The 22,804-nt window shown below is 42.7% G+C and overlaps 1 protein-coding gene across 4 annotated transcripts in view; it reads left to right on the top strand.

Annotated features, from left to right (window-relative positions):
* The first annotated feature begins 13,725 nt into the window (after positions 1 to 13,725).
* The window catches only part of PTPRT (protein tyrosine phosphatase receptor type T), a 716,574-nt gene continuing 707,495 nt past the window's right edge, over positions 13,726 to 22,804 (top strand). For all 4 annotated transcript variants that reach the window (XM_037915718.2, XM_043526952.1, XM_043526953.1 and 1 more), the window contains exon 1: positions 13,726 to 14,023. In XM_037915718.2, the coding sequence (XP_037771646.1) occupies positions 13,954 to 14,023 (70 nt within the window). In that variant the 5' untranslated portion in view covers positions 13,726 to 13,953. The remainder of the gene's footprint in view (positions 14,024 to 22,804) is intronic.

Raw genomic sequence — 22,804 nt, forward strand, 5'->3', positions numbered from 1 at the left:
ACCTATAGGTACAAGGCAATGGGTGGCGCCCTAATACGTTTGAGGGTGGCACCCTGATACGTCAAGGGTGATACGTAACTTGTTTGTATCGGTGTATAAAGATGTATCTGAGAGGGAGTGTCTTTGTCCAGCTGAGGGGGCAGTGGAAAGTCCCGCCACTGACTGAGCTGCATCCATTGTCACGGGCATACATGTGTTAGTGTATCTTTAACCATTGAGCCAGGGCATTAGCACTGTGCTTCGTCAGCAATAAACCTGGCTGGGTGCCTTCGCGACTAAACCAAGTCTGGTGGTCTTATTGGGCAGTTTGATCAGAGCCTGCTGTACAGGCTGTCTGACCAGAGCCAGTGCAGCACGCAGAGACAACACATGCCTGCAGCCGACCACCTAACCACAAGTAACAATGCCAGTATCCTGCAAAATTGCTGCAGGTTTTGCTACAGGGGACTGAGTTACTGCCCCTCCCACCACCTGCCAACTCTGCCTGCATAAGCAATAAAATGTCTGATTCTCTAGCCTTCATAGGAAAATATGTCCCTGTTGGAATTTAAGAACACTGCTGTATCTTGTGAGCATTTCGCTAAATCTTAAAAGGGCCGGGGAAGAGGGTGCATATGGTACTCTACAATTGCAAAGTGCTATATAAGTACCAGGCTCACCTGAGGTCCTGTACTAATATATAATAAGAAAAACAAATATTTCATACCATGATGTCCACTTACAATATAGTCTATAGAGAAATTTACATCAGCTTCAGGAGTCTTCCATGAAAAATGGATCTCCTGGGATCCGGCAAGTCCCTTACAAGCATTCCCATATGCTCCTGCACTTTCTTGAATGTGTATATAATGTATGTGATACATTAGTCATAATTAAGTGGCAAACCATCATTCTGGGGTTGGTATTTAGCATGCTGTATAGCGGAGAAGTCTTGAATCTCCTGTGAAGAGTCAACTATGCCTGCCTTATGTAAATCCAAAAAGACAAGTATAAGGGCTGTTTTAGAAATAGGTGAATCACCTAGAATAAAATAAAAGCTGACATGGACCTTCACAATAAATTTGAACAAGAATATTTTAGGTTTAAAAGGTTTTTTTTTTTTCCCATTTCACTAAAGTCCTGGGGCTTGCACTTTCCCACTGCATTTCTTTTTTCCAGGCAAACCTAAAAAGCAGTAGCACAAAAATATTGAGAATCTTGTTTACATGGTATTTTCAGATTGTCTGGAAACTGGAAGAGAGCCTGCTCTTGTGTCTGAAAAATTGATTTCAAAAACTTGCAAGAGGATTGGACACTTTAAGGTACAATTCAGGAGAGCATCCAAAATCTGTCTGGTGCTTCTCTGAAACATTCCAGTAAACCTTGATTTTGTGAATTTGGTAACTTGTAAATGTTAACACAATTTTTTGTGACCTGCAATGTGCAGATATTACAATTTATCTTGAATACCATCTACTGGTAGTTTTAATTCTTATCAGAACTGGAAATGTGTGAACTATGCCACACAGATGCCTTATCTGGAAGTTAGATATGTGTGCTCACAGAGTGAAAAATAAACTGTTGTTCATAGTTAGCTGAAAAATTCAAGGCTTTTGTCTTTCTTATCCTTATATGAATGAAAATATCATCTTCAACTACACTAGCTAGGACTAAAATTACCAGGATTCTTAATTCTCTTGCCTCAAAGCATAAAAAGGGGGGTAAGGTGGAAAATCCCCAATGACATAGAGTTGACAATGAGATTCCCTACAGGGGTCTGGTTGACAATCCCTAGGTCCTTGTGATCCTATATTTCTCCTGCTTCCTAGTAAACATCTGCCATACACAAACATGTTCTGATGTTGACCTCCTAGTACTTGGCTTGTAGGAATGAGGACTTTGAGGAAACTTTGCTGGTGCAATGGAGTGCAAGCTGTAAGCACTGCACTAATGTGCAGCTGGCACCAGCTAGGAAGGATTCATCCTAGAAAAGTCTGGTGCTCCTGGTTCTACTGTCTTATAGTGTTCTGCCAGATCCTGCAGGTTTGAGCAGCTCTTTCCTATTTTGGATCCTTATTGCCCCCTTCACCATAGTATCTGAAAAAAGAAAAGGAGTACTTGTGGCACCTTAGAGACTAACCAATTTATTTGAGCATGAGCTTTCGTGAGCTACAGCTCACTTCATCGGATATGCATGTAGCTCACGAAAGCTCATGCTCAAATAAATTGGTTAATCTCTAAGGTGCCACAAGTACTCCTTTTCTTTTTGCGAATACAGACTAACACGGCTGTTACTCTGAAACCTGTCATAGTATCTGAGTGCATCACATTGTTTAATGTACTTGTCCTCACAGCCAGTCTTTGTGATAGGGGAACACCATTCCCATTTTACAGATGGGGAAACTGAGGCAGAGAGATTAATGTGATGCTACATCCCATATTCTCCATAGAAATATTGTTATGATATGAATATGGCATAATTAAGATATATTTTATGCAAGATGGGTCATGTAAAGTATCATTGGAAAGGTTATGATTTGCTGAATGTGATTATCCAATTTGTATACATATATCATTTCTGTATCTGCAGTTGGGAATATTGACTATGTAACAATTACAACTATGTGTGTACTTGCGGGAACGCCCACCAGACAGTAGGCAATCAGCCTAAATGAGCCATTTAAGAAGGACAAGAGAACTTTGAAGATGCTAATCTCCCACCTTCCTGAGAAGCTTCCTGGGTTGTTGTTTGACAATGTAGGGTCATCTGATGATGTCACCTGTTACGGAGTACCACCTTGGACACTGCTGGTATTTTTCCACTGGAAACAAAGGATTCCTGTTTTATGTAAATCCTACTTAAGGCTGGGAAATGAGTCAATCAGGGCTCTTCTCCATTGCCTCCCTGCCCAAGAATGAAGACTGCTGAAAGCACCTGAAGAGACAAAGGAACTAATCTGGGGAAAGGCAAGGGCTGAGTCCAGGCTGAGACAGAGGTCTAGTCTGTAAAGAGAAATAACTGGAACTCTAAACTGCAGAAACTCTGCAGCCTGCTTAAAACAACATTTAGGGTGAGAAATTACATGTTGTAACCTGTTTCTTTAATGAATTAAGCTTAAGTTGCATGTTTTGTTTTATTTTCTCAAATCTGCTTTGTTCTGTTTGCTATCCTTTATAATCACTTAAAATTTACCTTTTGTAGTTAATACACTTATTTCTTATTTATATCAAAACTCAGTTTGTGCAATTCGTATGGGGGGGGGCAAAAAGCTGTGTATATCTCTCTCCACATTGAGGGATTGAGGGGCAATATTTATGAGCTTACACTGTACATATATCTCTGTATTCATTGTGAGACCATATAATTTGGGGTTTACACCCCAAAGGAGGTGTGCACATGAGTGCTGGCTAAAGTCCCAAGATGAATCCTCCCACACAGAATTGATTTCAGTCTGTTTCTGCAGCTGGGTGTGGCCTTACCTCTGTGTGCGCTAGAGAAGGCTTGAGGGCCTGGCACAGCAAGGACAGGGTGAGGAAGCCCAGGCTGGTGGAACGGATGGGCTCAGTGGAACCCCAGACCATCTGGTGGCACCCCAAAAGGCCAACCCATCACAACTAAGACCCAGATCAGAAAGTTAGGAGCCTAAATACCTTTGAGGATATGGGCCTCAATGACTTGCTAAAGGTCAGTCTGTGGTACAGCAGACAACCTAAACTTGGTCTTTTAAGTCCCTGGTTAGCATCCTAAATCCTGTATCATCCTTATGTGGATGACCTCTGCCTATGGGCATGTCCTCTGGCTGCACACCTGGGGTCACCACAAACCCTGTGTCGAAGGTGGCATAACCCTGTACTAAACCAACCCATTCTGAGTTCCTGATGTTTGCTTGACATTGCTATGGCGTAGATTGATATCAGTTCAGTCTGTGCTCTACATAAAGCATTCAGATCAATAATTTGGGGCAGACAGAATTACTCTGAACTTTTTGGGCTCACAAAATTATTTTGAGCGGCTGCAGTCTAGTACAATTTTGAGAATTTCTCCCAATTTTTCTACTGCCTGCAGAATGTTGTGATGGTTCATGTCCAGAAATTTCAAGCATGGCTTACAAGGAAATGCATCTTTCTAAGAGTTTTTGTGACTGATAGAGAAGCTGCTAAAAGCCCATGCTGTCTTGGGATTGTGTCTTGGCTGTACTAAGCCTTTGGCAGCAGTTGATCAGGCTGAAGCATGGAGATGTATTTCTCCTTAGGATTCCTGATGCAACAATTGACTGAGGAGGAACCAGATCCTATCATGTTTGCTGAGCATTCCCCTGAGCAAATAGCATTGTGCTGCCCATCTATCGCCTCACAGGTGCAATGGCAGGAAGACCAGAGAGGGGACAGCATGAATTATTCCTATATGAAGAACACAGGCACAAAGGAGTGCTTGGGCTGATGAGGAAGATAAAATATTCAAGAGAGAGTCTCATCTACAGATATGAAAACTGTTCTACTCCTAAACAGGTGACTTCAGCGTCCTGAGCTGCCACTGAATGTAAAAGGCCATCACCTGTTTTAGTGAAAGCCATTTGACGATGAGTTGAAACGAAAAAATGAATGGCTGACATATTCAGTACCATATGGTGTGATAAAGCTGGATAATTTTATCACTGCCAATAACATTTGTAGTTACATGAGGTGAGATAAGGATAATCAAATCACGTGTAAGGGCATAAACTGATCACCTGAGAGGCTTGGAGAATTTATTCCCTTTCCCCATCTACAGCATAGCACATTAGGTGTTGTAGGTGCATTATGGAGAGTTTCTACCTTCCTCTAAAGCAGTTAGCGGTTGCCAAGGGTAGATACTGAACTAGATGGGACAAATGGTCTGACCCAGTCATGCTAATCCTATTGCCCTAGTATGGGCCTAAGCTTTCTAATAGTAGAGTAAGCCTGGGCCTTAGATGGAACACAGGTGCCAAGACACAAATGTTGAATCTGAACAATAGACCCTTTTAATGATGGAAAAATGAGACTAAGGTATCTCATCCATATACATCTAGAAGTGTGCATTAACCGATATACCTACCAATAGGGACCCGCACAGGAATTCTGCTTTAGCTCCTAGGTAGCTAGGTCAGAATTCCCAGGTTTAGGATTGCCATTCATACATGTGATGAAATCCATGTATGAAGGATTAGAAACATGCCTTATAGTGACAGACTCAAGGAGCTCAGTCTAGATAGTTTAACAAAGAGAAGGTTGAGTGACTTGGTTACAGTCTATATGTATCTACATAGGGAAAAAATATTTAATAATGGGCTCTTCAATCTATCAGAGAAAGGTATAACACAATCCAGTGACTGGAAGTTGAAGTAGACAGATTCAGACTGGAAATAAGGCATAAAATGTTAACAGTGAGAATAATTAACCAGGGTGGATTTTCCATCACTGATCATTTTAAAATCAAGAGTGGATGTTCTTCTAAAAGATCTGGTCTAGGAATTATATTGGAGAAGTTCTATGGCCTGTGTTATACAGGTCAGCCTAGTTGATAACCATTGGTCTTCTGGCCTTGGAACGCATGAATATTTCCTTAGCTACCTGTTCAATTACATTAATATCAATACAGGTAAAGTTATTGTCAAACTTCTCTCTGTGGTCTCAGTGATTCAATTTTGGGGGCAGTAGTGGTGTGAGGCAGACAATGAGCAAACCAGCTGCATTACCTACGGCTCCCCATTCCTTTTGGTTAAGGTCAAAGTTACCAAACATCCCAGTTTAACCCAGATAGTCCCTATTTTACATATGGTGACCCAGAAGCTTCTTTCAGAACATCTGAAATGTCCTGAACTTACATTCTATTAATCTACATTTTTTTATAACTACAAAATATGTTCAGAAACTGCTATATTGAGCAGAACTTGCTCAGCGGTCACCAGAAACCTAGAGTCCAGTGGGATGAAGTTCAGTGATGAACAGTGCTTGGAGTAAAACATCAGACGAGAAGAAGTTGCTGACTTTCTCAACTCTTGCTCAGTGTTTTGTAAGGAATGCAATCTGAACTGTAAGAATGTCTCCATGGCAAATGAAGGTGAGATTGTAGCATGGATAGGCATACCCACATTAGTTTACTCTGGCTGGCATGGGTAACAATAGTAATGAAGAGGTGGTGATATGGATTTTAGTGCAGGCTAGCAACTTGAGTACATACCTGGGGTCCCCAGCAGGCTTGAATTGAACCAGCTAGCTTATGCTGTCATGAGTAGTCTTCACTACTATTTTTACCTGCCCAACTAAATTAAATCTAGCGTGGGTGTGCCTATCACGCTATGATCTCACCTTTACCCTAAGTTCCTGGGAAAAAATCCTCCATGCAAAGAAATATGCACGCGGTGGTGGTGGTGAGTCAGAAGATGGTAGCAATGATACCAACACGCATTTTTTAGAAGTGTTTTTAAATGAATACTTTATGTCATGGCTTTTAGTTTGAAAATATGCTCTTCTGAGTTAATTTTCTGATCTTAGCTTAAGTGGAACACTTATGGAGTGGTGCATTTTTTCCCTTTGCTTTTGCTAGTGTCACAGAAGCACAAAGCTATGCAAGAGTAGATTGTTTTGTGCATCATCAAAAACATTAACCAAATTCCAGATGCAGAATCTTTATTATTTGTTAAGATGCAGGTACAATAATGAACCTAATGTAACATTCTGATCCCAGGATAAGTTTGTATGTGTCTGTGTATGGGATACCTGAACAATATTTCTCTACTTAGATCAAATTTTATCTGGAAATACTTGAGGGGCAATCATAGAACCCCACAATGCTGTATTCACAGAACCAGTATGCAAGACCCTCTTTAAAGTCTTGAATTCACCACTAGAAGAGAAGTTACATTCTGACACTTTGATTACTGCCACTGAATATTTTGCAACTAGCTAACTTAATTCTGGCTTGCCATACATTCCTATTTATCTGTCCCTGCATACAGTATTAATCTATTGCTATTTCTGCTACACAGCATTGTCCAAGACTAATTAATAGTTCTGAGATATTTGGCATTCCAGGTAAAGAAACACTGTGTTACTCCAAAGGTGAACTTGTATTTCTGAATTATTGATGGTTGATTATTAACTCCACCCTCCCCAAAAAGAAGGAACTTATTAATGAAAATGATACATAAAAGACCAATGCAATACGTCTGACATCTATTAATGATTTCATCTCAGATTAAAAGAGACAGCTGGTATCTGTATTTATGCATATAGCTGCAAATATGCTGACAACTGTGTGGGAGTGGAAGACAGAGAAGCAACGACTAGAAGGGTGGTGGGTGCAGGCAGCTGGTCAGAGGTCTTCTCCCTGTTGATAGTCACACTGTTGGCTTCCTATCAACTGTGTAATAGTTAAGATGCCAAGCAGCTCTGAGCTTTTCCTTTATATGGTGTGCGTATGCGTGCATATGAACAGCTTAGCCTTTGAGATGCCTTAGAAAGTCTGAAGCCAATACTACATAGGGAGCAGGATTTTCTGAATTTTTAAGTTTTTTTTTTTTTTAAAAAAAAATGGGAAAATAACTGTAAGGAAAGCAAGTAGGAGTTTGGAATGTTACAACTGATGCAGGGAATATGGTGCCGGGTTTAAACTCCCCAAAGAATCTGCACAGGTAACATGCTAAACATAAGTGTGAACAGAATCAACTTACAATTTATAGGAGGGGCCCATGTCAGAAATTTTAGAGTGCTCTGACCTCTTGTAGTGTAAGGGGAAGTCTGCCTACAACACCCCCCCCCCCAAAAAAAAAAATATCTAGTGATCTAGTTAAAAAAGAGACGCTGGATGCAATACAATGCAAAAATGAAAAATAAAAGCTGTATATATCTCTTTCAGTGTAAATAGGATGATACAGAGAATTTGACATCCTGAATCAGACAATGGTTAGAGGTCCAGTATACTGCCTTTGAATGAATGCCAAGTACATCAGTGGAAAATGAAAACCTCTCTTCAAATGCCTGATCCGTTTTGCATTGTAAAGGTGGGACAGGATTCCTTTTTGGCATCTGGAGTTTTGCCATGAGATCTGATTATCCTCTTACTAGGCAAAACCCGACTCTGTGATGTACTAGTTAAGGAACAGATAGGGAAGTCTTTCCCCCTTCTCTAAGCTATATAAAGTAATCAGCAGTGTGTCTCTCTAATGCTGAAAATTTATTAGGAAAAGGAACCATGTCCTGTAGTGGCTGGGCAACAAGTGTCCAGTCCCCTCCGCCAGCCAGCCAGTTTGCACACATGTTGGTGCTGCACATCTGTTTGTAACAAACAGTATTTTGGATGAGATGAATCTAATAATGTTTGAACAGACTTAGATTTTTGCAGACTTTTAAAAAAAATATTAAATGTTTCATGCAAACACGTTTCAGGTAATGGGTTCCTTGCTGTCGTATCTGCCATGGATATTTTCTGTTACTGCCACTGTGTAATAGTCCCTTCAATCACCTGGCATTGTTTCTGTTCCCTAAGTATGTGCATAGTGTGAGTGAGTAAGTTTTAAAAAGAAGAGTGCCATCACATCACAGGGACATAGCTTCACATGGAAAAGGCAGGAGCCATTTGTGGACTCAAGGGGGGTTAAGTCAACAGGATCAGGAATATTTTAAGGACTTATTTTTAATCTTTTCCTTTCGGAGCTACTTGAGCAATCTCTTGCCTGAGCCATTGCTGTTAGAAAAGTTAGGCCAATGTAATACATTATGGCATGATAGGGTCAGATTTAAAACTACTATTTTGGGGGTCATAGTCACAAAATAATTGCATTTGGCATGTGTGATCTCAGCTGTGAAGGGTGAAGCCAGAGCATCGCCTGGCTTATTTAATTTCCTGTATGGTAAGTCATGACCCTAACTGCAAAGGATACCCTTGTCTGTCTCAATGTTTTAGTCAGCATTAGGGGCAGGACTCTGCCCTGGGGCTTGGTAGTGTGACCTTTCACCTTGTGCTTTAGTGGTAAGCACTGAGGTAGATCTTTGCACTAGCTTTTGATCAGCCCTTATGTTCCATTACATGGTAGATGTCGGTATGCAAATACATTTACTTACCTCCAATTTCCTTTCACATGTTACTGTGGAACATAACTTCCAGAATATTTGCCCCCCAAAAAGAGGGAAGTGATACAACCTACCAGTAGCGTGGCAGTCAGGTAAATTCGATAATGTGAAGCCAAATTTTCTAAAGAGTTCAGGGATGCATTTTCAAATGCTCAGCACTGATAGACACTTGAAGAAGAGCTCCATGTAAGCTTGGAAGCTTGTGTCTCTCACCAACAGAAATCGGTCCAATAAATGATATTACCTCACCCACCTTGTCCCCTGGCACTGACAGAGACACCTGAACTAAGAGTCAGTTCTTCCAAAAGCATTGAGCACGCAGCAGCTCCCCGTTTGAGCTCCTCTGAAAATTGGCTCTGTAGTCATCTGTAGATAATGGTGGTTATTGACTTCCATCTTGTGCAAACACTATGCCAGTCCTTCCCCAGGGGAAGAAGGCCGGAGCATGACAGAAGCATGGGTGTCGTGATGGGGAAGAAAAGGACTTGAAAGCGGAGGATAACATGGAAGGTCTCCTTGAATTAATATATAAACCCTATAACATGCTCTCTGTGTGGTTTTCCCAGTGCGACAGCTACCCTGAATCAGCGAGGAGGCTACTTCTGCTGCTGTCTGAGTTCATAAATATTAATTTATGGACCTTAATTTGTGTATGAAGACTTGGTCATATAAAATTCAATCATTGCCCAAGTGCAGGGCAGATGTCAGTCAATTGTACTTTGTATTGCTATAGAACAGACACAAAGGGTCCTGTGGAGCAGATTGGAGAAAGGATGGGGAATGTGTCCTCACCATTTCAATGTGGGGAGAGGAAATAAAGACATTTCGAGTGACTTCTTCTCATTCATCTCTTTACAAGTTTCATGGATCAAGACACTCAAAGGAAAAGCGAATGAGAGGAAGAAAGGTCTTCTACCGACCTGGAACTTGTGAAAGTTGAGTTCCAGTCCTCATTCTCCTCCAAACTTCCTCTGTGACTTGGAACAAACTATTTATGCACCATTCAAGGACTTCAGTGGCACTAACCACATGGTTAGTTAAACACTTGTTCATGGAATTGGGGCCTTAATCTCTCTCTGGGTCTCAGTGCCCCATCTGGAAAATGGACATAATGCTTCCTTTGTTTTGTCACGTTAGACTGTAAGATCTCTGGGACAGGAACGGTCTCTTACTGGGCATATCTACAGCACCTACGACAACAGGAACCTGATCTTGGTTTCAGCCTTTGGCTGCTACAACAATACAAACAATTTGGATCTGTCAATAAACTGCCTATTTCTTCAGCCTATCAGCCTTCTTTAACTTTTAAAACAATTCTCTGAAAAGGTGGCATTACTGAAATGTAGTAAACAATGTTTTTAACCATAAAGTCTGGATGTCTTTAATAAAATACTGTCAAGTTTAGCAAAATGAAGGGTTTTTTTTTCTTTTTCAATTCTAAAACATGAGACCAATAAAAATGTAACCTATTAAAAAATTCCAATGAGCATAATGAACAAATGTTCCCTTGCAGCACTAATGAACCTAACAGTTAAACTGACATCATGGAGTGGTTTCTTCAAAATGAGGAAAATGCAGAAAGTACACAGCCTAAGCAATAACAAGAAAATTGGAGTTTTAAAATTTTCCTACTTAATCTAAAGCTGCATTAGTGCTGGACAAATATGCCTGACAATATCTGACATGGTCTCTGTAAAAACATTTTCTAAATGATGTGGACGTTTTGCATTTATTCAGCTATAACTGTACATAGACATTCACTACAACTATTTCAGCATCAACTTTACTTGCTTCATGTAGGGGTTTTGCAGCCTCAGAATAGTGGCATGTAGAATCACAGTGCTTCTTTAGCAGGTCTTTACTAAGGAAAATAGCTGTAGCTATAGACAAATAGGTTTCCACACAACTTGACTTCCAGCTTTGTCTTCCTTGCTTACTAAGCACCACACTCTGTTTTGAGCTCTGTGCAGCTGATAGTGGCCGAATAATATATGGCAAGTAAACAATCATTACAAGGAGGAAGAGTTGGAGGTGAAGTTTGAGCTACAGGGGGCTGGCTGCATCTCTTATTATGCAAAGAGGTATAGTAATAGGAGACAAGATGGCCTGGGAGAGGAAGAAAATTACTATCTATGTCCCAGGGAACTCCCCATGTCTCTTCCTCATTTAAAGCCAGGCTCTGGGCCAAGAAGCAGTGTTTAAGTGACTGGTTCCTCTTCACCTGATGCTGCTGCTCTGGCTCTTCTTGATGCTTTCCATCCTCCCATTACTGCTCTTAGGGCAGATGCTGCTTCCTCTCAGACTGGGAGGCTTTCCCCATCAGCCTCTCCAGTTTGTGTGGTGCTGAGGTGTCCACTCTATCCTCATCAGGAAGGTAGCTCACCTGCCTCTCACAGTAGTTCTGGCCCCTACCCTTCAGCATCTATGTCTGTTAAAGCCATGAGTTTAGAACTAAATGATGGGGTGTCTTAGTTAGCACATACATATGCATGCACTTCACTTACATAAAGCATGCTAGCAAATCCTTTAGTTCCTTGCTCCTTCTCCTTCCCAAAACCCCACTACTCCTCCCCTTGAATCTAGCCCCCCTTCTGCTCCCAGTACTCTTTGAACTGGCTCCCCCAGGGACCTTCCCCCACAACCACCTCCCTTATCTCTGTTCCCCATGTTCTCCGTTCAGATTCTCCCCTTTGCTTTATGTACACCTTTGAGTTCCAAGTCAAGGGCAGCGTACCATTCTCCTGGCTCCAGGGAAGGGATAATCATAGCCTGGGGTGCCATGCAGAACTTCATCTCCTTGAGCTATTTGTTGAGGGTCTGAAGGTGGAGGATGGTTCTGAGACTTGTCGTGGCTTTGGTATCTGAAAGTATCAGGAATAAAACGTGCACCAACTAGTGGAGGGGGAATAGGGGAGGGTTCTGCCAATGAGTTTACATTTGCAAATGTTCCCTGCCTGCCATCTTGCTTTGCAGCAGTGGAGGGCTCTCTACTTCACTCCCACTGCAAAGCCTTCTTCAATGAGGGCAGGATTTTCCCCTTCCTGTGCACACAGCTTCCGGTATGAGTCCTCATGTAACTGTGCAGAAGCCGTTTAAACCCCAGAGCCAGTATGTGACTCTCTCAGCCACCTGCCCTGAGTTCCTTACTATACCCTGTGGCAGGTATGTCCTTTGAGTTGTTTAAAAGTTCACTGGTATCAATTTAATTATGCGCTCCCTTTGTTCTCTTTTGGGATGGGACAAAAAAGGACCGATCAGTGCTAGCTGTGCTCACCTGGGAAGATCCTAAAGCTATTGTGCCCTCTGTGCATTAATGTTTGCTGTTAATCCAGGTCCCTGGCTAAATGTCTGCAACCCACCCAGAGAGGTGGCATGCATGTGAATGGGGGTGAGGAGGGAGGCTATATAGAAATGTCACTACTGATGCAATTCTACCCCCTACTGGTTATCCATGGAGTGGTACAGCCTCTTGGCTGCTTGCCTGGGTATTTGATGAAAAGAGCTGTGTAAGAATAAAGAGAAAACAGGTTGTTCAGTAGGGGGGAAAAAACGGAGAGGGGGATAAAGGACCTGGGGAGGGGGTAAGGCTGAGCAATGAACAGCATTATTAGAATCAGCTTGGAAGCGGAGCTCTGTTGAACCTGGAGCGTCTTGACGAAACGCGCACACACAGGCCCCCGCAAAGCAAAACACTTTGGAGTTTCTTTTGAAAGTTCAGTGACCGTCAAAAAGAATCTCCTGTCGCGTTCGTGATAAAACAGTCACTTCATGCCGGGGGGGAGACGGTCACCGCTTTCCTTTGCTTTGCCAATCCGGCATCAGATGGAGGATCTCTAGCCCCATGTCTTTTCGGTCCCCCCTCCCGCCGATGCAGGGTATCGAGAAGGGGGGGACGGGGACCTCCTACTTATTTCATTTAACAAAATGAAAGCAGACGCGGGTGGGGGGGCTGTAATTTGCAGAGTCATGTGGAAGCAGAGTCACCGTTTTAATTGCGTGCGTGTGTGTTTGTGTAAAGCTCGTGTGTGCAGCAGTACGTGGTGTGATTAGGGATTTAGCAGCCAAGTCTACCCCAAGTTAAGTGAATAACGATGAAAATTACTGTTTTCAGCTGAAAATGCCTGTGAGCCATTCATAAGAGCTGATCGAATAATGGACCCCCTGAAACCTGCAGTTTTGCTCACTCTTCTCGTCCTAGCAGGGGGTCTCTTCTTCACTTCCCATCTCAGTGCTGGCTTCACGGTGAACCACAGTCCCAGTTCTTTTGCTCATGGGAGATATTTTGCATTGACGCCCCCGCCCCCCGAAACAATGTACGAGCAGGAAACCTAATTTGCTTGCAACATGTTGTCCCCAAGTCCCTGCAAATAGGACACAGCTGAGCAGTAAAAGGGATCAAACGGTTGGATTCAAGAAAATCCCCTCCGATGTCTCCTGCTCTGTATTTATTTTTGTAAATCCCCAACCCCGGTTTGGTGCAGGAGTTTTGCTGCTCCTTCAGTGCAGAAGGGTCTTAATTACACTGATTCCCCTGTGGGCAACCCTCTGTCAGAACAAAAGCCAGGAGTGCAGAATGGGGGTCGGTAGCCGAGGTCGACTGAAGTCTGGTTAGTGACGGTGTGGAGCTGTCTGAGAAAAGGAGAGGAAAAGGCAGGCGTTAGGACTCAGGGGAAATCTCTCGTCTCTGTCTCTCTCCCCCTCCCCCTGCTTTCCCTCCCCCTTCTTCAATCAGTTTGTGCTACTCATCAGATCAGGATAGCAGCTCCAGCTCGGAGATACATCTCCAACTCTCTGATGTACCAATGCAGGGGATATTTGCCAGGCACACAGAGAGACAGCTGCACTGCTATAGCGGGGAGGGAATGTGAACTCCAATAAAGAATGAATCGGATTGCCACTATTGTCTTTCTGGTGCAGCTGTTGCAAAAAGCAGAGGGGCAGGTCTTCCCAGGTGAGTTCATCCATTCTTCACTTGTTCTATAGGCAGCCCTCGCGAAGGCTTTCAACTTAACCGGGGGCAGAGAGTGAGCCAGCGATAAGGGGGTGGCAATACACCGCAACGTGTCTGTTTGGGGCTGGATTGTGTGGACGTTCTGTGCGGGGTTAAGTTTGCCTTTTTGCAGTGATTTGCTTGCTTTGCTCTTCGCGTGCGTCTCTTCGGCGTGGTGGGTTAAATACAAAAGCCAGGGGAGAGCTGGATGCAATGTATTGAATTATGTGGGATCTGCCCTACTCTTTCTTCTACCCTTTTCCACCTCGAGCTTTTTCTGAGGGATCGTGGGCTGGAAAGAATAGATTTGTCTCATCAAAGCCCAGCGGATGGCAAGGAAAAGAGCAATCCTATTAAAAGTCCTTTAGAATGATGTTTGTCTTCAAAGTCGTAATAGTGCCTCAACACTAACTCCCTTTTTAATGGGTTTGTTTTGTTTGCTTGCCTCCACAGGAGATACGGGTTTTATAAACATACATATTTTCTCTCTCTGAGGAGGGGTATGTCTCTTTAAAAGTTGTGGCTTGTGTGAAATGAAAGCATCCCTTTCATTCTTGGGGTCAAGACAGTTGGGTCCTTTTTATAGTAAACAGTTGTTCTGAATCAAAGGCAGGGGTGAGCCTTGGGGGGAAAACGTGCCACCGCGCTGCAAGTCACCAGACGGTACCTTTAAACCAAAGTTAGGCAACACTTTTTAGAAGTTCAGTGGCAGCTTTTGCGCCCTGCCCTCCGGGGATCCCAGAGTTTGATTAATTTTCTCTGGATGGCTGAGATACTTGGACTTGTCAGGATCTCGGTTATTTTAATCTGTAAGGAGACTGTTTTAGAGCAGAGAGAGACTGTATGTAACCTAATAGTAGCCGTCTCTCTCTCTCCTCCCCCCCCCCCCCAAGTTCTTAAGTATAGCTGGAATTCCTTCAAGATGATAGGTGTCCATTGAGCTAGTTTTCTGCCTCTTTCCCCATTTTCCAGGTGGATCAAAAGTGGGGGAGTGATTTCTGCTTTCCCTGGTGGTGTGGAATCAATTTTCTTGTGCTTCAGTTAGCAAATCTTTAAAACACACACACACACACACTGCCCCTCACCCTGTATTTCCCCCTTTCCCAGCTTTCTTTTGCCTGAATGTTTAAGATGAGTAAAGGCGACTTCCCTGCTCCTAACTGCGTTTGTGGACTGGAGATGATAAATCTCACCCACTGAGGCTCGGCTATTTACATTCCATGCCTTCAGCGGGGGTGCCCAGCACGCCGGGGTTTAAGTGCTCCTGACATGGTGAGGAATGAAGATGCTAAGAGAGATCAAATGACTTTTATCCGGCTTCTTTAAGATATACATGTTGGGCAGCTCAGCAAATGGGGACCAGGCAATCAGACCCATGTGTAAAGCTGAAAGACATTTTTTTTCCATTGCGAAATCGTTTTAAAGAAAGTTTGGCGTGAGACTGGCTGAGTCGGTAGAAGAGTTCCCATTCAGCTCTGTGAGGTACAGGCGCAAATCACTCCAATGCTGTTTAATAACAAATTTATATTTAGATTGCTAGGCAACGGCATAAGTTATCAGATTTATTAAAAACCACTGGGAAATGTAACCTTGCTAAATAGCTCCTTTCATGAGTAAAACTATCTATGGAGCTTATGGTATTTTTTTTTTAAATACCCCTTTTTAATGACTGTTCTGAATGTGATTTCAGGATATATAGGACTGGGGTTGACCTAAACTGGGGCTAGACCCTAGGCTCGTGTTCCCCTTTGATGAATCACTTAGCTCGCATGCTTAGAAAAAAAATCCATCTTTAAGTAAAATTGAAAACTTTTTCGTGGAAGGGGGACGTAGGTGTGGGAGAGAATAAACGGTACCATAAAAGGCGCAGAGCAAATGCAGGTGCACTGGAAGCAAATGGCTAATCCTTTCCAAACCAGGATGGAAATATTCCATTATCATCGTTAGCTAAGTGGGAAAGCTAGTGTTTGATCTGCCTGATTGTGAATGTCAACTTTCACCTCCCACTCTAATGCCTGCCTTGTTGTTCAGAATGATGAAATGATCTTATTTATACATATAAATATGACTGCCGAGCCACTTCCACGGATGAGGTTATATGGAAAGTGTTGCCTCTTTTTAGATTACATTTAAAGGCTGAGTTCTTAATGCCCTGTAACCAATTCGCCCAGCTAAGATTCTGACAATAAAAGCAAATGGGCAGAATGTCCACGCACCCTGCCCCTCGGTTGGATTTCAATTAAGGATCAAGTTGTGGGATAGATTCCGTCCGTTGTATCCCATGCACGTTTGCTGTCTTCCATCAGATGGTGCTGTCTTCATAACTATTCGGATGCAAATACCTCTTGACTACATGCGGATGGAACGATTTTTTTAATGCTTAATGTGTTTATTCAGCAGCCTTTTGTTAAACATTCTGAAAAGTCATTGTGCAAGAAATGGGTTGCTTTTGTTTGTTTGTTCTGTATGGTAACGCATGTAAAAAGGGGGAAGCCAAGAGTTCAGTGTTCAAGGCAGAACAACACTGAATCCCTTCCTGTCGTGCCCACTTACTTTCCAATGCTGCACCATAAAACTTAGTATCAGAAATACTGGTGGAAATGTAACAAATGGATACTGGTTTCCTGCTTGTACTACTTGTTTAATACCCGGGGACCTTTTAAATCCCTTTGTTGGCCGTTCTCCTTAATACAACTGTTGCCTTGCGCTATTTGTAACATTTTTCCTCCTCTTCTCTCACCAATTACTTTTAGTTGCACACAATTTCGAACACCTCTTTTTATTTATAACACTGCAGATCTGCTCTTGAGGTTTTAAACTCTTCTTGCTGTAGGTTCCAAATCTAATTAATTCTAACTACTTTTCACTAGAATACACAGCAGTAAAATCTCAAGTGCATCTAGCAACTGATGGTCCTCATTTCAGAAGATAAGGGACTTTCCTTATGGGGAAATACTTTCTCTTAAAACACCTGTGTGTGTACGGCAATTTTCTTCTTCCTTTTGACATATGGAGTTATCCCTATAACTGTCTTGTGCTCTTTGATATGCTCTTCTTATTGCTTGTGGAAATCCTGCAGATTTACAACCTTGAAATAACATTCAGGGGAAAACTGGGACAATTCAGGATTGTTCCCCTGAACACAGTGGCCACATTAGTTTGACACTATTGTTTCTCTTGATGGCAGTGTTGATTATATCACAGATGCCCTTCTTTTTACCTTGCTTTGCTGTAGTGGAGCTCTTGAGCATTTGGGCATGTATGTTTTCAAAGATTGATGTCTGACCATAAAACCAAAACCACAAATGATGTGTTAGAACATGGTGTATGTGGGAAAGTGAAAAGCGGGGAGGCTGGAGAGAGATTTAGGGGTGATTAATTCATTTACTAGCAGATATGTAAACAGATTAGCAAATTGGCAGCGAAAAATGGATTTTACAGCATAAGCTACTCTATGTGGCAATTGTTAACAATGTAGCCATTTAACTCACTAATCACTTCCCACTCCCTCTGGGGAACTGTTAGCAGCACAGTTCAACTTTATTTTTCTTCCTGGCTGGCTTGATTCCCTCCCCCCCCCCCCCCCCCAATAAATGAACAATTAATATTAAACAAGGTGCTTTTTCCACAGCCACAATAAAAAGTCTTTGTGTGGTAAAGCCCAGCTAGTTCTCAGCCTCCAGGTCAGAACCCATTGTTTCTTTTGCAAAATGCCCAACCTCATGTATGCCCCACTCCAGCCTGTTTCTTTCATTTTAAATTTTAATTGTGGAATCCTGCAGTGTCCTCCCTGTATAGTCCCAAATCCCTACACTTTACAGTAATGTTATGGGAATGGTTTTGGATGATTACTATAGAATACTGTGGTATCTTCTTTAAATAAGGCATCGCGATCTGCTACTCTCGAAACAATGGTGGTGCCAGAGATGTAGATATGAGGCTTTGTGGAATTTATAGAATGGGGTTAGGACAAGAATTGTTTCTTACGGGAACAAGTATTCATGTTGTATATAAAACCTGTTAACCAAAGAGAAGAAAATAAAATAAATTGATATGTTCAGTCTACTGAGCCTTGAAAGATTTATCCCTACATCAGTGTCTCTTCATAATTTCCCCTGTATTGTCTTTCAATGCTCATCATTATTATTTTGATTATTTATGATAATTATTAGGAGTGTAATGAGCTGATCTGACTGGTATCTGCTTTGCTGCTGTGGTTATTTTATTATCTCATTAACAAAGAGATAATAGAACAATTGGTAAGTGTTGCTTTTGGGCTGAATGGGTTGCACTGAATATAGGGAAGAATGTTGTCTTATATGGCTTTGGATACTGATGTTTGAACATTTTAAGTCTACGGGCTAAGTAAACACCTTTAACTCCATTTGAAGTCAGCATAACTTGGCATTTCTGAATATCAGGCGAGAGGCATCTAAAATCAAGCACCCAACATTTGAGGTGATTTGAATTAATTATCTCTGGGCTTATTCACTCATCTGAAAGAATAAGAATAATACTTGCCTACTGTACTTATTCTGAGATCTGATCAATATTTGCAATGCTTTCTGTGATCTGTGGCTGAAAGGAGATTAGGGAGTGTGTACGCTTATGCAAAGTATTTGTATTATCTATAACAGGAAGCAAGGTGATGCATTTCCCTGTAATTCTTTGGATGCAAGCGGCTCCAAACCTGCTGCCTCCATTTTCTGTAATCAGGTGGTTTGAAATCTTGCATCTCAGTGTAATTGAAGATGAGGACTTTTTTACTGAAACTCCAAAGAAGAGGTTCTCAGCCCTTGGAAATCAGCACCCAACTGAAGGTTTGGTCTGGATTGCCCAATGTGAGATTCCCTTCATACTTTTCATGCTGGCTTGGAAGTTGTGAATTTCACTTCCGTGACGTGTGCAGCTCTTATATTGAATATGTTTGGCATTAGCCAGCCTTCGGTTGTAATTCCGGAGCTGACTGCAGTGTGTCCTGATTTTACTGTACACCATAACATTGATGCTGGGCAGCACAGATTGGCTCATTTCATAGAATATCAGGGTTGGAAGGGACCTCAGGAGATCATCTAGTCCAACCCCCTGCTCAAAGCAGGACCAATCCCCAACTAAATCACCCCAGCCAGGGCTTTGTCAAGCCTGACCTTAAAAACCTCAAAGGAAGGAGATTCCACCAGCTCCCTAGGTAATGCATTCCAGTGCTTCACCACCCTCCTAGTGAAAAAGTTTTTCCTAACATCCAACCTAAACCTCCCCCAATGCAACTTGAAACCATTACTCCTTGTTCTGTCATCTGGTACCACTGAGAACAGTCTAGATCCATCTTCTTTGGAACCCCCTTTCAGGTAGTTGAAAGCAGCTATCAAATGCCCCCTCATTCTTCTCTTCTGCAGACTAAACAGTCCCAGTTCCATCAGCCTCTTCTCATAAGTCATGTGTTCCAGTCCCCTAATCATTTTTGTTGCCCTCTGCTGGACATTTTCCAATTTTTCCACATCCTTCTTGTAGTGTAGGGCCCCAAACTGGACACAGTACTCCAGATGAGGCCTCACCAGTGTCGAATTGATGGGAACAATGACGTCCCTCAATCTGCTGGCAATGCCCCTACTTATACAGCCCAAAATGCCATTGGCCTTCTTGGCAACAAGGGCGCACTGTTGACTCATATCCAGCTTCTCATCCACTGTAACCCCTACGTCCTTTCCTGCAGAACTGCTGCCTGGCCATTCGGTCCCTAGTCTGTAGTGGTGCATGTCCTTGTTGAACCTCATCAGATTTCTTTTGGCCCAATCCTCTAATCTGTCTAGGTCCCTCTGTATCCTAGCCCTACCCTCCAGCGTATCTACCACTCCTCCCAGTTTAGTGTCATCTGCAAACTTGCTGAGGGTGCAGTCCACGCCATCCTCCAGATCATTAATGAAGATATTGAAGAAAAACAGCCCCAGGACCAACCTTAGGGGCACTCCGCTTGATACCGGCTGCCCACTAGACATGGAGCCATTGATCACTACTCATGGAGCCCGATGATTTAGCCAGCTTTCTGTCCACCTTATAGTCCATTCACCCAGCCCATACTACTTTAACTTGCTGGCAAGAATGCTGTGGGAGACTGTATCAAAAGCTTTGCTAAAGTCAAGGAATAACACGTACACTGCTTTCCCCTCATCCACAGAGCCAGTTATCTCATCATAAAAGGCAATTAGGTTAGTCAGGCATGACTTGCCCTTGATGAATCCATGCTGACTGTTCCTGGTCACTTTCCTCTCCTCTAAGTGCTTCAGAATTGATTCCCTGAGGACCTGCTCCATGATTTTTCCAGGGACTGAGGTGAGGCTGACTGGCCTGTAGTTCCCCGGATCTTACTCCTTCCCTTTTTAAAAGATGGGCACTACATTAGCCTTTTTCCACTCTTCCAGGACCTCCCCTGATCGCCATGAGTTTTCAAAGATAATGGCCAATGGCTCTGCAATCACATCAGCCAACTCCTTTAGCACTCTCGGATGCAGCGCATCCAGCCCCATGGACTTGTGCTTGTCCAACTTTTCTAAATAGTCCTGAACTACTACTTTCTCCACAGAGGGCTGGTCACCTCCTCCCCATGCTGTGCTGCCCAGTGCAGTAGTCTGGGAGCTGACCTTGTTCGTGAAGACAGAGGCAAAAAAAGCATTGAGTACATTAGCTTTTTCCACATCCTCTGTCCCTAGATTGTGGGCCCCTTACTGAATGAGGGAAGCACTTTCCTTGACTTTCTTCTTGTTGCTAACATACCTGAAGAAACCCTTCTTGTTGCTCTTAACATCTCTTGCTAGCTGCAACTCCAAGTATGATTTGGCCTTCCTGATTTCACTCCTGCATGCCTGAGCAATATTTTTATACTCATCCCTGGTCATTTGTCCAGTCTTCCACTTCTTGTAAGCTTCTTTTTTGTGTTTAAGATCAGCAAGGATTTCACTGTTAAGCCAAGCTGGTCGCCTGCCATATTTACTATTCTTTCTACACATCAGGATGGTTTGTCCCTGTAACCTCAATAAGGATTCTTTAAAATACAGCCATTTAAACTGGAGGACTTGAACCACAGAATTGTTTTTCCCATTGAAGCATTCTTCTCCTCCAGTTCTATAGCTTTTGCTAAACTTTTCGTGTGGTAGCTTCTGACAGCACATCCCATCACCATGTAAATGTTACTTGGGTAGAATTTCACCTGGTTGGCACCTGCTCCTTTCAAGAAGGCATTACTTCTCTGTTTATGCATCCTCGGCCTTTCTGGATATAGGCCTTGCATCGCCATGACTAGCCTCCATTTTCTAAATGCCATTCACCCTCCACCTTCTTGGTCGCTCCTTTGAAACATTGTAGAGCCCATACTCTCACTGGTGAAGACTTACCTAAGTGGTGAATGGGTCTGTGCCCATGAGTAAGGGCATCACAATCTGTCCCTGTGTCAGGGTGTAATTATATCATAAGCTGCTGCTGCTTATTATTGCAAAATCTCAAGATTGTTTCTTCATGGTAGTGAGACAATTCCTCTGTCTTAATCAGACCCTACATCTTTTAATCAGGCCCGCTTGTTTTTTAATGTCTGATCAAATGCATGCCATCTATCATATTGTCATTCTGAAATATTGGATAGACTGCGGTTTGGCTCTCAGGGCATTTATACATTTTAGAAGAGAGATTATGATGAATCAGTTAAGGTATTTAAAGTCCTTTTGAAGATCTGAGGCACTAAATAAGTAAAGTGTTATTTATTATCTAGCATAGCACTGGGGAAACAGAAAAGGGAGGGCAGCATGGACCTTATGCACCTGTGAGGAAGGTTTAGCAAGCAGAGAGAAAGAAAACCCCAATAAGAACGAGCCTATTTGACACTCAGTCTCCTCTGCGTTTCTCTTTTTTTTTTAATTAGTCCCTATAAATTAATTCAGGGCCAGCCACTTGATTTCTTGTTTCCTGCTGGGACTGTGGGCTTGGGACTTCAAGCAGAATCCAAATGAATTCCGTCTCACAGTTCAGAGTGGTGCAGTGGTTATAAAATGACTGAGCTTCTGAAGCAGTGCATGGATTTTAAGGAGGTGGAGCCTGGCTCTATCCCTTGGTATTTTGAGTCCCATCTTCCAGAAAGGCTGTGGAATTTGATGGCTGATGATGTGTGTGGTATACGCTGTCCAATGAGGCTGCTTGAACAGCCTACAGCTCCTGGCTGAAAAAAGATGTTAGCAGAAGTTACTTTGAGCCTTCTCTTTACGAAAAGTATCCCATGCTTTGTACTTTGCTGTCAGATGAAATTTCTTCAGATCTGACCTCTCAAAGGAAAGAGTGAGTTTACCATGGCTGCTTCTCATTCACAGCCTTGTCATGATCCTGAATTCAAGCCAAGATAGTGACAGTATGTAAAATCTCAGGGAAGAGCTCCTGGCTGCAAGTGAGTTGGCTGCAACATAGGCTTTTAATGGAGTACATGGAACAAAGATGAATTGCTAGCCTGCCTGCTCTCCATAACGTTGTAAAGCAACACTTACTGTAGTGTTATCTTGGGCTCTGATCCTTCTCTCTCCTCTCCTTGAAGTCAGTGGCGGGAGAAAAAATTCCATTGATTTCAAGGGGAGCAGGCTTCTGCCTGGTACTTTGGATATCTTTGCTGGGATTTCATGCTTTTGACTCTTGCAATCCCACAGGGTTAGGATTTGTTGTTATTTAATTGCCCCATGTCCCAATCCACTAGAATTAAAGCCAGGCGCT

Source organism: Chelonia mydas, chromosome 13 (assembly GCF_015237465.2).
Source record: "Chelonia mydas isolate rCheMyd1 chromosome 13, rCheMyd1.pri.v2, whole genome shotgun sequence".
NCBI lineage: Eukaryota > Metazoa > Chordata > Testudines > Cheloniidae > Chelonia > Chelonia mydas.